The 17424-nt window shown below is 32.5% G+C and overlaps 1 protein-coding gene, 1 long non-coding RNA gene and 1 other non-coding gene across 4 annotated transcripts; 1 reads left to right on the forward strand and 2 right to left on the reverse strand.

Annotated features, from left to right (window-relative positions):
- Nucleotides 1-4729: 4729 nt before the first annotated feature.
- Nucleotides 4730-6081, reverse strand: LOC140174863 (uncharacterized). The gene is made up of 2 exons (XR_011864876.1): nucleotides 5646-6081; nucleotides 4730-5203 (listed from the first exon to the last, which is right to left on the reverse strand). It is a non-coding gene; the product is annotated as an uncharacterized lncRNA (long non-coding RNA).
- Nucleotides 6082-10469: 4388 nt separating this feature from the next.
- On the forward strand, nucleotides 10470-13821 carry LOC112707641 (anaphase-promoting complex subunit 10). 2 transcript variants are annotated; one of them, XM_025759471.3, is made up of 8 exons: nucleotides 10470-10841; nucleotides 10990-11065; nucleotides 11152-11342; nucleotides 11441-11501; nucleotides 11589-11681; nucleotides 12077-12147; nucleotides 13354-13458; nucleotides 13544-13821. In XM_025759471.3, exons 3-8 carry the CDS (start codon nucleotides 11164-11166, stop codon nucleotides 13611-13613), a joined length of 579 nt encoding a protein of 192 aa, XP_025615256.1. In that variant the 5' UTR covers nucleotides 10470-10841; nucleotides 10990-11065; nucleotides 11152-11163; the 3' UTR covers nucleotides 13614-13821. The 2 variants fall into 2 exon arrangements, with proteins under 2 accessions (XP_025615256.1, XP_025615255.1); XM_025759470.3 differs by lacking the exon at nucleotides 10990-11065 and having other exon boundaries at nucleotides 10476-10841.
- Nucleotides 13822-14198: 377 nt separating this feature from the next.
- LOC112707642 (uncharacterized) lies at nucleotides 14199-15459 on the reverse strand. The gene is made up of 2 exons (XR_011864877.1): nucleotides 15260-15459; nucleotides 14199-14762 (listed from the first exon to the last, which is right to left on the reverse strand). It is a non-coding gene; the product is annotated as an uncharacterized protein (transcript).
- Between the last annotated feature and the right edge of the window lie 1965 nt (nucleotides 15460-17424).

A 17424-nucleotide genomic window follows, 5' to 3' on the forward strand; every position in this document is an offset into this window, starting at 1 on the left:
TAGAATTGTGTTATGATTTTATCTCATCCTTTTTTCTTAGATATTAAGTTGATGTATTTTTATTTATTATTATTGAAGCAGATGTGATATAAAATTTGTAAAAAGAAAAAAAACTTACATTCAATTTATTTTATTGTAGTCTTCTATTCTTCTATTTTTTTTATTCTTTTATTTATTTTTTTAAATATCATATAATTTATACCAATTAATTTATTATAATTCATTATATCAGTTAGTTTAATTCATTAATTTATAATATATATGATAAAATAGATCATTTGTTACTTATACGTTTATTTTTCTAAAATCTAAATCTGAATAATTATATTTTCAGTTTTTTTATTAACAAAATATTATTAATAATGAATAATAATTAACCATTCATACTTTTAATTAAAGTGTTTGGATGATTTTTATATTTATTAATATTAATTATTAATTATTTTTTCATAAATAAATTATATTATAATTTTATGTTAGTTCATAATTGATTAATGACTAATGTTTATAAAGCTATGTTACTCTAAATTTTATATTTTATAAATATTTTATTTAAATATAATTTTTTTAACATTAAAATGTATTATTTTTAATAATATCATAATTTTATATTTTTTAATTATTCTAAATGAATATTTTATCAAATACTAATTAAAGTTATTCTTCCATTTGCTTTTACTAATATATTTTCTAACTATTATATAAAATTAAAATCATATTAATGAATTTAATATTAAAGTTAATTTGGCTTTTTATTATTTAGAGTATTTTTCAATCAATAATTTTATACTCTTTACTTTTTTTTTTTAGTTTCATTTTGAATTTTAATTTAGTACTCAAAGGTAGTGAAATTCTATTGATACTGAAATAAAGTTACAAAAGAGTCCATAAGGTAGAATAAGTAAAATAATGTGATACCCACATTGTAACATTCAAATGAAACAACTTAGGATCTAAAATATTTATCTTTCTCTTTCTCGCCGTCTACTATATTATCTATCCTATCATCATATAAAAATTGAATTTTTACCTTTAATGATAGAATCAACGTAGCATGCTTCTGTATTATTTTGTTTAACTCATTAAAGTCAATTCATTATGATGAATTAATTATATCAACTAATTGATTTGAATAGATATTTAAGTATCACACAATTTAAAATTATGTATATTAATCAAGGTCGGTTAGTGATGTTGAAGTTCCTTCTGCATCTTCAAAATCGACGCCATTATCTCTTCCATACTAGTTGATACATTATCAAAGATGAATCTGTTCCTAACCTTCCATAAGGACCAGCTTAAAATCACCATCATCATCCTTTGAGAGGAGCTATTAAATTGGGTACGCAAGACCCCATTCTCAAGTTCCACTCAACATAGAAATCAAAGTCTTCGGTGCCCTTTCTAGTAGCTAGTAAGCCCATTTTTGACCAAATTTCCTTTGATTTCTCACAATAGAAGAGGCAATGATTGATTGTTTCTGGAAATTGTAGGTATTTTCGGCAGGTGAGTTGAATCGATGGGATGCGATGATGAAGCTTTTGCAACACTGGAAGCTTTTCTTGGAAGTCCCTCCAGAGAAAAATCTTAATTTTTGTTGGGATTTTCATCTTCCACAATTCTCGTCACAAATTTCGTTATCTCATAATCTCTGGGCAAAATTCAATGGGAGGATGCGAGAACCCACAAGCCATACAGTATCTAGTACTCACTTCATACAAACCACTTTTATTAAGGGCCCAATAAATTTTATCTTCTCCACCCCCAATCGTTGTTGCTAGCACACGCTGACTAGTGCCCTCAGAAAAAATACTTCCAACTAAAGTCTGATTCCACTGACCATTAGAAAGTATTAAGTCTTTGACCATCAATAGTGGTTGATTTTGCAGATTGGAAGCTTCAGATGAAGGAATAACACAAGGATGTGGAGGAGCAAGCCAAGGATCGCTGAATATTCGGATACTAGACCCATCACCAACTCGTCAAACCAGCCCTTTTTCAACAACCTTAAGCCCTTTCAATATGCTACGCCAACCCCACGAAGGTATTATTTCGATTTCTACATTCATTATAAAACTGTATCAAAAATATTTACCTGTGAGGAGTTTAGATATGAGTGATTGTGGCTGAGAGACAACTTTTCAACATTGTTTTGCTAGTAGCGCCAAATTCGGAGCTCCTAGGTCCTTAAAACCTAGTCTATCATCTAATTTCGGTCTTGTCATAGCATCCCAACTAACCCATGCCATTTTTTGCTCTGTACTTTTTTACCCCACCAAAATTGGGAGAGTATGTTGTGAATCTCCCTAATTAAAGTTTCAGGAAGGCGAAAACATGATAATGAATAAACTGGGATAGCCTCCCCAACAACTTTGATTAAAACATGTCTGCCTGCAGAGGAGAGAAGTTTTCTTTTCCACCCTTGAACTTGCTTCCTCACCTTGTCCTTGATTTCTCCGAAGGTGGCCTTTTTTTTATTTTTGAACTGTAGATAGAAGACCCAAATATTTATCCTATGCACCAATATGAATAATTTCCAATTTTCGAGCATGTAGTAATCGAACAGTGGGAGGAGTATTATTACTAAAAAATAGAGCTGATTTATGCAAATTAATTTTTTTTCCACTGAACCCCTCGTATGACTGGAGAATAATGAGAATATTTTCACAACTATTTTCTGACACTTTGCAAAAAAAGATTGAGTCATCCACAAACAATAAATAATTAATAGTAGGACATCTTCGATTGATCTGAATACCTTCAATAAGACCATTTTGCTCTGCCTTGTTTAGCAAAAAAGATAATCATTCTGCATAAAAAAAGAAAAAAGTAGGGAGATAGAGGGTCTCCTTGACAGATACATCTATTTGGTTTAAAAAAACAAAAGGTTGACCTTCAACAATGACAGAATAAGAAACCGTAGTCACCACATCCTGTATCCAACCAATCCACCTAGATTCAGATCCCAGTTTCTCCAAAATGAACCAAAGAAAATGCCACTCAACATAATCATAGGCTTTGTTAATATCCAATTTAACAGTCATTTCACTTGATAGGCCCCTCTTCTTTGTCTTTAGATAGTGCATACATTCATGAGCGACTAGGACACTGTCTGAAATCAATCTACCCTTAATGAAGGTGCTCTGATTAGGGTTGATCAGCGAAGTCATAAATTTCTATAGTCAATGGACTAGTACTTTAGAAATAATCTTATACACAACCAAGGAAAGACTGATGGGTCTAACCTGCGTCATATCCTTTGATAAGAAATCTTAGGAATGAAACAGATTTGTGTATGGTTGAAGCTCTTTAATAGTCTACCATTGACAAAAAAACTACAGACAACCTTCAAAATATTCTCCCCTACTAAACTTCAGTTGAATTGAAAGAATTTAGCCGTAAATCCATCATCACTAGGGGCACTCTAGGGGTGAACACTAAAGACCGCCCGCTTTACCTCATCAAAACTGACCGGTCTAGTTAATTTTCTGTTCATGGTTGCTGAAATTTTAGCTTCAAAATCTTCGAATGCATGTGCCGAATTAGCTTGGTTTATCGATGTGAAGATATCCTTGAAGTATGTTTCAGCTACTTGTGCATTTTCCTCACGAGTAGTAGCATACCTACCATCATTCTTTTTCAATTTTCAAATTTTATTTCTCCGAATTCTAGATTGGAATAATTGGTGAAAAAAACTTATATTTCTGTCCCCTTCTTTAAGCCACTTTACACGAGATTTCTCCCTCCAATAGCTTTCCTCCCTAAAGTAAGCATTCTCAAGTTTATTTTCCAAGGTTTCAACCTATTCTCCCCCTGTAATACCCTCCTCTCTGAGAATTTCAAGCTTAAATGTGAGTTCACCAATGTCCTTCTTAGAATTAGATCTGTTCTGTTGCTGCCATTGAATAATACGGTGCCTACAATGCTTTAATCTTTGAGCGAAAACAAACATTGCTGAACCATTCACCCATTCCTTCCAAGCTTCAGTGATAATTACCTAAATTTCTTCTAAATCACACAATCTCTCTTGAAACTTAAACCTCCATTTAGATTTTTTCATGACCGGATTTGTATCAAGGATGATAGGCGCATGATCTGAACCATTTTCTTCGAGCCGAGACCGCGAGACTGATGAAAAACGATCCATTCGCTCACCGTTTGCAAGTGCACGGTCAAGCCGTTCTCTGATCTGATCCTACCTTCGTCGCCTATTAGTCCAGGTGAACCTTCTCCTAATCATACCCAAGTCCTTCAGTCCACCACCATCAATAAAATTTACAAATTCAGAAATAGATGAAGCTAATTTTAACCTCCCCTCCTTCCATCTCATCGAAGCTCACTATAGCATTAAAATCACCCATAATTACAACCTTTCCAAAGAAATATTGTACAAAAGAGGAAAGTTCTGTGTATTGGGTAGACCGAATCCCATACAAGCTATTTAAATGTGCCCCAATCAGTGCCCAAGAACAGTTCAAAGCAGTATCAGTTACCTTGGCAGCTATGAAAAACTCAAGGTTGCGAGAACCGGACTGGTCAATAAACCGGTGAGGTCACTGGTTTAATGGTTCACTGGTTCGACCGGGGTCGAACCGGGGTTCAACCGGTTTAATTAAATATTAAATAAAATTATTAAACTTAATAAAATTCAATAATTTATAACTTAATAAAATTTAATATTTCACATAATAAATTATCCATTACTTAAGATTAGAGGTTCACAAACAACTTCAAACATCAAAGTTTATAACTAAACAAAAAATAAAACGTACATAATGACAAACCCATAATGTTCTACATTCAAAAGATACAATTACTAGCAAATTTTCAACTAATCAAAGGTGCAACTCATCAAAAATCATAATTACCAATCTAGAGTACTTGGATTATGAATCATCGGCGAGTGTAGTTATATAAATTATGACAATTTATTCTTGGACAATGGACAGCCACTAAGGAGACATGTCAATCAGATTTGGAGCTTTAATCAATCAAAAGTTCAATATCTACTAATATACAATAAGTCTATATTGGATTTTTTTGCATAATTTTTAGTTAAATTCTACTTTAACAGTCTTGAAAGGTCACTTTTCACAATAGGTCTGCACATTAAAGAGCTTTCATTCTACTAAATAGTTTTCCTCAACATCTGCAGTATGGCTTCTGAGTCTCTTATTTCCTGGCTTTCTTGTGATCATCAAGCCTTTGAGAGAAATCAGCATTAGTGTAAGTTCTAATTCCAGGACCATGTCCTCCACTATTAACCAAACCACTGATCTAATTTCAAGCAGAAACTCTTTACAGAATCAGAACATGAACAAAATCAGAACATGAACAGAGTAAACAAAATTCACAGGAACATGAACAGAATCAGAATCAGAACATGATCAACCAAATACCATGAATAAACAGAGTACACCACTTTGTGCATACAGAAATAAACCATGAACAGAATCAGAACATGAACAGAGTAAACAGAATACACAGGAATATGAACAGAATCAGAATCAGAACATGATCAACCAAATACCATGAATAAACAGAATACACCAATGAACATGAACAGAGAGCAACATGTTTTCTGTGATAGAGAAGAACAGGAACAAGAACAGAACCATGAACGGAGGTGGAAGGAAGAGTATTACCGGCGAGCTGGGCGAGGTGGAGAGCTGGGCGACGACGGTGGAGGTGGGGAGCTGGGCGACGGTGATGGAGGAGGGCTCGGCGATGACAGTGGAGGTGGGGAGCTGGGCGACGGTGATGGAAGAGGGCTCGGCGACGACAGTGGAGGTGGAGACCTGGGCGACGACGGTGGAGGTGGGAAGCTGGGCGACGGCGATGGAGGACCGGAGCTCTGCGACGGCGATGGAGGAGAGGTGCGACGGCGATGAGTGGCTGTGGCCTGTCGGAGGGTGAGAGGGTGAGAGAAACTGAGTGGCTGAAGAGGGTGAGAGGGTGAGAGGGTGAGACGGTGATGAAGAGGCTGAAGAGGGTGAGAGGCTGTGGCTTGTGCAGTTGTGCGATTCAGGGAGGATTAGGCCATTAGGGTTCGTGGGTGATGAAGCTACCTTTTCTTTTTTTTTTTTTCTTCAAAACGACGCCGTTTTGAAGTTTAATTTTCAAGCCAATAAACCGTGAAAAAACCGGACGGTTCTCCTGGTTCACCAGTTAACTGCCGGTTCGACCGGTTTTTTGCAAGCCGGTTTCTTACCTTACCCGGACCGGTTAGGTGACCGGTTCTCGGTTTTTCCGGTTGAACCGACCGGTCCGGTTCGGTTTTCAGAACCACGGAAAAACTCTTTTTCAGCCAGAATTTCAACCATTGTGCCCTCCTTCCATGCTAAAGCCAATTCACACGCTGTATCCGTAAAATGACAAGATCTCAACTTATTTTTCACCAGACGAGATTGGTTTTTTGTTTCACATAAAAATACAATCTCGGAAGAGTGGGATTGGCACATCCCTTTAAGGTTATAGATTGTCAGAGATCTCTCCAAACTGCGACAATTCTATGAAAAAATTCTCATGGCGAATTAAAGAGAAGAAATAAAGAAGGGAACAACGAGAGGAATAAATAAAGGAATTGACAAAAGTCAAACATTGTCCTAGATAGCACAAAAATTCTGTTTTAGGAGAAATCCTAGCAAAGCAAGTTGAAGGAGTACGTACTCCTCACATAAAAAGCATGATGCCACTAAATTTTCCTAGGATTGTCAAGAGATTTTAATTAACAAAAAATATCAATTATATCAAAATTATTAATAACAACCAAATATATATTATATTAAAAAAGACCAATAAATAAGACTTGAAATGACAAAATTATCCTATTATTCTCTTTTTCTCTCTCTATTTCTTGCCCATGTGTTTTCTCTCTATTATTTCCTTTTCCTCTCTCAACATTTTTTGTATCTTAACTTAGATTTGCTCTTACTTTTACCTCCACCCTTTTGACCTTTACTCTAATTTCTCTTCCTATTTTCAATGACCAGGGGCGGAGCTACATACTGGGAAAGGGGGGCAACGGCCCCCCTAATTTTAATTTTTTACATGTAAATTATATGTAAATTTCAGTTTAGCCCCTCCCAAAAATTTATTTTAATATTATTTTATTGTGTAAATAATTTTAGCCCCCTTGTAATATTTTTTCTAGCTCCGCCCCTGTCAATGAGTAACATTTTAGACTGTGACGAAAAATCATGTGTCTTCCTTCTCATCTCTTCATTTAAAATTTCACCTTTAATAAGTCGCATGCTCACTATACCATTCGAAGCAGAATTAGTAAGAGAGATATGAAATATTTCCCAAGAATTCGATGGAGTATTTACCAATCACAATTCTTGAATCTCATCTTCAAACTTGATTCTCATGCTTGAGAACTAATCAAGAACCCCTTGAAATTCATTCAAGTGATCTAATATTTGTGATCCCTCATTGTATCTCAAATTCATCAACATATTCAACAAGGATAATTTATTATTACCAGATTTGGAAGCATACAAGGATTCAATTTGATTCCATAAAGCCCTAGCATGAGCCTCATTAGCAATGTGATTGTAAATATTATCATCCACCCATTGCCTAATAAAATCACAAAATTATTGGTATTCAAACTCTCATTCGTTATCTGTTTTAGACTCTGGTTTCTGTATAGAAGATACGGATAAATGTAGATTTTTAAAAAATAACAAATTCTTCATTTTTCCCTTCCATAAATGATAATTAGTGCCATTCAAACTTATTATCCTAGTAGAATTATTTGTCTCCATCTTTCAAGTAAGTTATAATTAAATGCATAAAACTGAGCTCTGATACCAAATGATGGGAATAAAACACACAATTTTCTACATGCAAGAATAAGAGGAGCAACAATACCCACTCATAACAAGTAATAACAACAGCACAATAATACCCAATAGCAGCAAAAAATCACATAAATAAAAAATTAGAGCCAAACTAACACACCAAGATTTTTAACGTAAAAAATCTCCTCAATGTGAGAAGTAAAAACCATGAGTCACCAAGATTAAGAAATAACTTCACTATGATGAGAAATAGAATACAAGAGAGTCACAAATTACTACACAAAACATGCATATAACAAGCCAAACAACCCAAGTTTCAAAGTTTACAAAACAAGAACTAGAAGATGAAAATACTACAAAAATAGAGCTGTTGTGTGTGGTCAATATCTTCAGCTACAGATATCAAATTAAAGATCCTAACGGTAAGAATGAAGAACCAGGTGCCTAGAATAGACCGTTCAAATTTGAGCTCGATACAACGGTTAAAAAATTTGCATCAACCAATTTACAGAAACAATTTCATATATGTACAAAAATAACTTTCTCTCTTCTCTCCTCTCTAGTGTTTGGTGTTCTCTTACAAATGAAACTTTTCTCACTCAACCCTAACTCACCTCACCAACTTCAACTACTTAAAGGCTTGGATGTCAACATTTGAGCTTTTCTCCACATAGGAAGGAGCAAAAAAAATCTAACAATATTTTAATTAGTAAAATATAAAAATAATGTATTTAATTGTTAAAAAATATTTAGGTTAAAACAATACGGGTTAATTTTGATGCACTTAGAGTGTAAAGTAATTTTACATATGCATTCAATTACGCAATGTCACGCTAGTAAAAGTAACTACCTTTCACATTGATCATGTGAATGGTCATCCAAATTAAACGGATGTAATTGCACGTCTCTGTAAAACACTTTACACTATTATTGCATCAAAATTAAACTCAAAACAATATCTATAACAATATATAACGGCCAAACCTATTTTGGTAAGTGTCCAAAATTCTTTTCCAAATTTCTCCTTCTTAATAATTTACCCCACTATATGTTAGTTATTCCACGTTAAAAAATTTTCACTACCACATCTTCTCTTATCACATATATTCACGTTCTCTCTTACCTCATACATTCACGTTCACATAATTTTTATAATTAACTCTTTTCTACTTTACTATCTCTCACCTCACATTATTGTTACTGGCAGAATAGAAAAATTTTCTTCTTTTCTTATCCATCTTTTCTTGCATCTTTCTCACTTCACTTATATGGTTGTTTTGGTTAATTACAGTGACAACATATCAATGAAAGATTCACATGGAACTCGTCGACTGACTTGGCAAGACTATGACAGATAACAAAGACAAAACATGAGCGAAGAACAGAGGCAGCAATACTTGGCGAGGAGGCGTGCTCGTTACTGAGAGAGTATAAAGAATGCTTTGAATATAAATTCTTATCTTTGCTTTAAATTAAATACTGTTAAAAAAATAAACTTATATAATTTTTATAGATAGGGTAAAGTACTAAATTGGTCCCCTACGTTTGAGCGTAATCTTGTTTTGGTTCTTAAGGTTTAAAGTGTCCTATTTGAATCCAAAATAGTTTTATTTAGCTTCAATGTAGTCCCATCATGAGGTCAAAATTAAATAATTAATAGAATGTCTTACATGACAGCAGTACAAGAACAAGATCGATAATCTGGAGAACAAGTACAAGTTCCAGAGGCACAAAATCAACCGTGGATGCATCAATACATTTATTTATCATTCTCTTTAGTTTTATAGAAATATTTCATTTAAATTGTAAGACATTCAAGGTTAAATAAATGTATTGATGCATTCAAGGTTAATTTTGAGCCTCTAGAGCTTGTACTTGTTTTCCAAATTATCGACCTTATTCTTGTACTGCTGTTTTGCAAGACATTCTATTAATTATTTAACTTTGACCTCATGATAGGACTACATTGAAACTAAATGAAACTTTTTTAGATTTAAATAAGACTCTTTAAACCTTTAGGACCAAAATAATATTATGCCCAAACATAGGGAACCAATAACAACATAATATTTTTTTAATATCTTATTTAATTTAAATTTAAAATTTTTATATGTTCTAAAAGTTAAATAATTTATAAAATTTATAACATATTTAAATATTTTTTATTTTTAAGTTTTAAATTATTTTATCAAATTTATAATTTTAAAAATAAAAATATAAAAATTAATCTCTTAAAAATAATATAAAAGCGGGTAAACCTGTTGAACCACTAATTTATTTTAAAGTGAAAATTTATATACAGTTATCTTAATATAAAATTGATATTTGAAAATTGTTAGATAATAATTTAATCAAATTATTTAAATCATCTTATAGTTTTTAATCATCAACTCTATATGAAAATGTAGCAAAAATTGATCTAAAATTAAAAGAAAGGACGGGTGTGCAAGACTGCCATAGTTATCAGCACCGGATTAACCCAGCCGGTCGGATTAAAAATGGGCGAATTGGCCATAGGACTGGTTCGGGCAAAACAGGGTATTAGACAAGGAAAAGAATTGATAAAAGTTGGTTGACCCGACCGGTTTTGGTAAAAACCGGCATGTTTGACAAACTCAGATCGGTTCAAGAATTGTTTTTAAAACCCACACCCTAAAACGACGTGGTTTTGTACTAAAAAAACCCCAAATACATTGAAGCTCACTCTCTTTGAAGCTCACTCCAAAGGCAGAGCCTCCCTCTCACTCTCTCACACTCACAAATCTGCCACCACGCGGTTGCTTCCACGTCGCCGGATCCTCTGCGTCTCGTCCCGGCTCCTGTGCACCTCCGGCACTGCGTCGTTGCCTCCTTCCGTGGCTCTCCTTCATTGTGTCGTCGCGTCTCCTTGCTCTTGTGCCGCTGTGCGTCTCTCGTAGTCGTCGTGGCATCCTCATCCGGCGGGGCTCGCGTCGCTGCTGCCTCCCCTCGCCGGTCTTTGCCTCGTCGTGCTTGGTCTTCCTCTTCTCCCCCCGCATTCTGCCTTCACATCATCAGGTAAGCTTGTTAATTTTTTTAGTTATTCAGTTATTGGATTATAATCTGTTGATTTGTTGCTGTTTTTATATGATTATGGTGAATTGAGCTGCTGTTTTTATATTGTTATGCTGTTTTTTATATTCTGTGAATTTATATTGTTGGATAGTGGATAGGTTCTCACTGATATCACTGCATCTCGCCCTTCTATTACTGTTCATTCTTCTACTTACACTAGATGTCAGGTTCTTACAATTCCTTATTCATTTTCAAATATCGAAGTTCCTTATTACAAGTTCCTCATTCCATATACCACAAACCAATTTTGCAGCTTTCATTCATTATGGCAGCAGAGTCATCGGAGGGTGAAGAAGAAGCAAAGCTCACTGGAGGGAATCAACTCTTGGTTGTGGATGATGACCTCAGAGAGATGGGCAAGAAGGCTGCCTGGAGTGTTAGCTCCTGCAAGCCTGGTAATGGAGTTTCATGTCTCCGTGATGACAATCTGGAAACCTATTGGCAGTGAGTCACTCTCTCTCTTTGTCACACTGTAACATTGTCATACCGCATATTTAGTATTCTTAAATTATGAAGGTGTTGTTTGCTATGTTTGGTTTCAGATCTGATGGTGCTCAACCCCATTTGGTTAACATTCAGTTTCAAAAGAAAGTTAGATTACAAGTATGTACATCAACCTAGAAACAAAGAAACTAAAAGCCACTTCTAAAAGATTCTAATTTTGCTGAATTTGTTTTGGCTTGTTTTTAGTTAATTATTCTCTATGTGGATTTCAAGCTCGATGAGAGTTACACGCCAAGCAAGGTTTCCATCCGTGCTGGTGATGGCTTTCACAACCTGAAGGTACTTTTCCCAATTTGGATTTTATTCAGAGTGCCGTTTATTCAGCTTTTTATTTCTTTTACTACTATCAACAAATAAAAGATAGAGGGTTGGGGGCTGATACTTCCTCAGAATTTTAAGTGTTGGCAATAAAAGTTTTCTAAGATACAGATAATGTTTTCCAAAAGGTATGAACATATTTGGTGACTTAGCGCCATTAATATATTCCCCCCCCCCCCCCCTTTCTATGAACTTAAGCATTAGATTCTTTTAGTTAATTAACTTTTCAGGAAGACACAAAAATAAAAAAAAATTCCGGAATTTTTGTAGGCCTTATGATAATTTTATTGTGGTTGTTGTTGTCATCTTGATGGTCACTGTTGTTAATCTGGTAATGATGTTTTGAACAATTTTAGGAGATAAAAACTGTGGAACTTGTGAAGCCTACTGGTTGGGTTTATCTCTCATTGTCTGGAACTGATCCTCGGTAAGCATTCATACCAAGGATATAGTATGTGTCTTGTTTTTTCATATCTCAGAATTTTTTTTTTTATTGTTTCTATGTGATAAATGATATGCAACTTCCGACCGTGCACAAGGTTGCAAACTATAAAGCACATAAGAAAAAATAGGATATTGATACCGAAATAAGCATAATTTGAAAGATACAAGATACCAATATGATTATATATGTTAAGATTGTTCTTTGAGGTATGTATATTATTTGAAGATGAGCAAAGCAACACATGAAAAACAAGAGAGCAAGTTACTACAAATTATAGAGATAAAAAGTGTGTTAAATAAACATAAATCACTAAGCTTCTCAAAACCATTTACAAGCAAAAAGAAACCCATGTTTTGTGAGTGTCTAGGAAAGAAAAAAAAAATCCTTGATGTATATAATTACAAATATAATAAATTTAAAAATAAATTCAACAGAAATGGGAGTAGGATGTTTCCATAGGTATTGTATTGTTATCTGACATGGAGACGTCCTAAATACAGGATCGTTCATGTAAATTGACGATCAGTGTTTCCTATTGTGCGAGTCTATTACAGCCTTCTTGCCATGCTGATTTCTTTAACAGATCATGGGTTATTTTGAAAGTTATAGGATGGACACAATATTTTATAAGCATGCCTTAGATAGAATAGAAGGTAGTTTCCTCTATAGATTGCATTTGAAGGAGATATTCTCAAATTTCAGGGAATTTAATTTAGAATTCTAAGGAATGTAAATTCATCAGTTTAATTTCTAGTCATTTTGAAATATTTGGTATATGTTTTAGGCTCCATTTGGATTTTATCAATGGAAATACAGAGACAAAGGGATGGAGATAGAAAATTAGAGACAGTAAAAAAAGATTGTCTGTGTATTTTGTTTGGTAATAATATTAGGTACAAGATAAAAAAATTGTAAAATAACTATTTTACTCGTATCTTCTTCGTCAGCATGCTACATCACTACCATGTTCTTCCTTCCACCACCAGTATTCACCAAGTCGAAAATCATCAAACCACAAATCAAACTGAACAGCTCTAATAATATTCATGAATATCCCCAAACCAAAAACCATTGTTTTATTATTCTGGGATTCAAATTGTTTTAGTATTTGTTGAGGATTGCTTATCTTCCTTCTTTCATGTTAGTTAACATATTGACATAATCTTCTAATTGTTTCATTAATTGCAGTGAAACTTTTGTGAACACTTTCATGTTGCAAATTGCTGTTTTGTCAAACCATCTCAATGGAAGGGATACTCATGTCCGGCAGATCAAAGTTTATGGACCTCGACCGTGTGTATCTTTGTACACCTAATTTTCTTAGATGCAGTTATATGTATATGCTTTTAATTAACTTTTTCGTTTATGATTGTTGCAGGAATCCTATTTCACATCAACCATTTCAGTTTACCTCAAGCGAATTCATTACCTACTCTTCTATAAGATGAGAAATTGCAGGAAAGGATGAATCCAAGCCAACATCATGCTATGGGAGACCTTTATTGACAATAATTTATTCACATTTGAGCCTAATTGAACTTTTCTGCGATACTTGTGTTATAGAATTTAAAATGTAATTATGATATCAATTTGGATTGCTAAACTCACCAAACAATTATGGTATTTATTTTTTCTATGAAATTAGCTTTTAATTCAGTTACGGACTTGGGACTACCGTTTCCGTCGTTAAACTGTGCGGCAGATTAGCGAAGAAAACATCATTTTCTAGGCGGTAGCTACTTACTCATTATTTTTGAAACGATTTTCAGATTGTTTAGTGGTAGTTATTAGGCCAATTTCTTATAATATTACGATGAAAATAATTTATTAGTAATATCTTTTATATTTATTACTCTATATAAATGGAATAGATGAATGTTTAAAACGATTATATTACCTTAATTACATTTCTTATCTCATTACAAAATGAATTGTGAGAACTTTTTTTGTGTGTAAATTTCATGTTACATTCATTTCAAATTTTCAATAATAACAAATAAAAATTTGGTAACTTGATATCTGAGAGAGAATGATGAAATCATAACAAACTTTTAAAGTAAAGCTTATATTAGACTGGAACATAATTGCACATACAAATTAGACATAATTTTACACAATATACCACACAAACAAGTAAATGACTTCTTAAGCAAGTTCAATCATGGAACTTTTTTTATTTATGCATACATGATAACACCATGATCCATGAATGCTTCATAACTAACATATCATATATAGTTCCGAGTGATGAGCACTCAATTGACAGGAGTTGGAGGATGTGGAGGGTGTCGTGGCCTGTGTTCAGGATAGTTATCTTCTTGCGATTGCGCCTCATGGTGAGGATGATCTCCATGTCTACCATGTGGAGGTTTATTTAAATAGGTATCCTCCTGTGAGTTGTCTCCCTGTTTTGGAGGAAGACCTTTGTGTGGCGGTTTGTATGGGTGGTAGCTATCCGTAGCGGGATTGTTTGGTGGTGGATGCTTCGGTATGGGCTTTCCGTATATGGGCTTTCCGTGAAAGCTATTCACTTCTGTATTTTCTTCTTCCTTTAGAGGAGGATGTTTTTTATGGATGTGTCCGTGGTAGTTATTTACCTGTAGTAATAATAAATCAAAAAAATTAGATGTTAGAAGGAGTATATATATATATATATATATATATCTAAAATTTAAAACTAAAATCAAATTATATTTTATTATGAAATTAAATTAACTAAATATATTATAAAAAGCAACCATACAAACATTTGTATTTCTATATGTTTCTACATAATACATTAACCAAACGCGATGTTCTATTTGTTGTCCAAACTTTTTAGTCACTTTTATTCTTATATAAATAAGATTTAATTATTTTATTAGTCTGTATAATAATTTATCAAAATTTAAATTATATCCTCATATTTTAAAAATTTTTAATTTGTTCTTTTATATTAGATATTTTTTTAATTAGGTCTTTATTAATAATTATCCTTTTTCTAAAAAGAAATAATTCTAAAATATTTACTTTTATATATATAATCTTATATCAAACACAATCATATATTCCAAAAATATTTTGTATCTTCTTCTTCTTATAATTCCTATTTTACCTGTGTGTTTTCTTCTTCCTCTAGGGGAGGATGTCCAGGATGATGTCTTTTATCGTGTTGTGGTGGGTAATTGTCAAGAGTGGGAACTCTAGCCACAGAATTTGCAACGGCAAATGTCAGTGCAAGTAGCAACACTAGAATGTATTTAGGACACATTTTTTAGTTATTTGTGAGAGGCTTCTATGTGGTGAAGAAAGGTGAGGAGAGTGAAGGCCTTTTTATAATGAGAAGAAAGTTAGATCATATGTCCCTCAACATGACACTTGTTTCTTCTTCATATGTTTTAACTTTTTTCCTCTGTTGTGAATGTCATCTTCATCATCACTACATTATTCATGTGTGAGGAATAAGAAATTTCTTGTTCCTTTCGTTGCTGGCCTTAGCTTGTATACCATTTTACTCGACATGATAATGGGTAACCTTATCAATTACAAACATGTTACATGTACAATAAAATCAGCTACTAAAATCAGCTTTATATATTTGTGTATAAATATATATATTGATTAATTTATTTTTGATATGTATTTTGTATTCTAACATATATTTCATACTAATAATTAATTTTAATGTATAAATAATATTTTTGTATTAACGAGGAATAATTTTAGTGAGGAATAATTTTAGTGATTAAAATAACATTTTAGCGAGGAATAATTTTAAAGTGTAACTAAAAGTTAGATAATGTAACTGCAAATTTTAATGCTTAAGTGAATAGAGAGAATAGCGCCCACCTTTGTGTATTTAGGTTTTACTAGTCTACATGTATTAATTTTGGACAATTAGTATTAATTTTCATTTTTGATTTAACATACATCGCCCCTCCTCCAACTATATTTATATGTTTATTTATTTTGACTCCAAATATTAGTTAACTCTTGCTTTCATTTTTACTCACTTTTTTCAATCTATATTTAAATCTAGATATAATGAATTTTAAATGTCCCAAAATTATAAACTTATAAAGAATAAAGGAAAGAAAGAATTTATTAATTAAATGAAAAAATTACACTAATGAATACAAGATAAAAAAATCAATAGTCATCTTCTCCTCCAATCAACTTGTTCAAAATGACCCATTTAATAGAAAAAACAAGTACTACTTGTTCGAAACCAAATTAAATATTTTCATTTTAATAAGTTTTTTAAAAATATTTTGAAATTTAAATTCTCTGATACTAATTCAAAGACTTTTAGCACAAATTTTAGTTTGAGATAAAACAATGAAATTAATATTGCAATTTTTTTTCTTTTTTAATCTTAACATATTGTCTTCATTGCTACCTATTGTGAAGCACAAAACTTTAAATTATATTTGGTTTGTGTTTTTTAGTTTTAATATTTTTTATTTTTTAAATTTTATAAAAAAATAAAAAAAATAATAAAAATAATAAAATCATATTTTTTATTTTCATTTTCTATTTTTTTCCTTTACAAAATATGAAAATAAAAAATATTAAAATTGAAAACAGAAAATAAAAATATAAACTAAACGCACATTTTTACATCGAAACAAAGCATGAAACTTTGGTATTCTGAAAGTTAGGTTCCTTGCAATGATACTATTATGAATTGGCGGAATTATATGTAAAAATGTAATAAAATAATCAAATAACATTTTAGAAACAATTCAACTCTTGTTAGTTGTTAGTCTTTTGACTCTTTTCCTTCCTTCCAGCTTCAGTGTAACTACCAAAATAATTGAGTTTGTGAAAGTATATATATGCCAATATTAACCCCGTAACAAACATATATGCTTTTTGGCGATAAAAGTTAGTCAAGAAGGAGCAGAGGAAAATGACAAAATGATAAAGTAAAAGATGGTGTATGGATAATACTTACTGTACTACCAAACATATATATATGGAGTTTATGAAAAGTGGTATGAATTAGTATGCAATCAATGTCATTGATAATTAGACAACATTGGATTATGCTTGAGGCTAACAAAGAAGGTGAAAATTCAAGTACAGTCGACTTTACGTAAAGTTGATATCTAATAACCGTTAGATGATTTGACTGATTTAACTAAATTTTTATCTAATGACTCTCAGGTATCAACTTCACCTTAATTTTCACCAACAAAAAAAATAAGCTAAAACTGTGAATGAATGTATAAATTAAAGGGCATGATCCTTTATATATTACAACCCACAAGTATTAAT

The sequence above is a fragment of the Arachis hypogaea genome, chromosome 8, assembly GCF_003086295.3.
Source record: "Arachis hypogaea cultivar Tifrunner chromosome 8, arahy.Tifrunner.gnm2.J5K5, whole genome shotgun sequence".
NCBI lineage: Eukaryota > Viridiplantae > Streptophyta > Magnoliopsida > Fabales > Fabaceae > Arachis > Arachis hypogaea.

Excerpts from the sequence above, each read along its gene's own strand:
- LOC112707641 (XM_025759471.3), top strand. The coding sequence starts at position 11,164 with ATGGCAGCAGAGTCATCGGAGGGTGAAGAAGAAGCAAAGCTCACTGGA. Across the intron at positions 11,343-11,440 it reads AATCTGGAAACCTATTGGCA|ATCTGATGGTGCTCAACCCC; the intron begins GTGAGTCACTCT and ends GTTTGGTTTCAG. Across the intron at positions 11,682-12,076 it reads ATGGCTTTCACAACCTGAAG|GAGATAAAAACTGTGGAACT; the intron begins GTACTTTTCCCA and ends GAACAATTTTAG.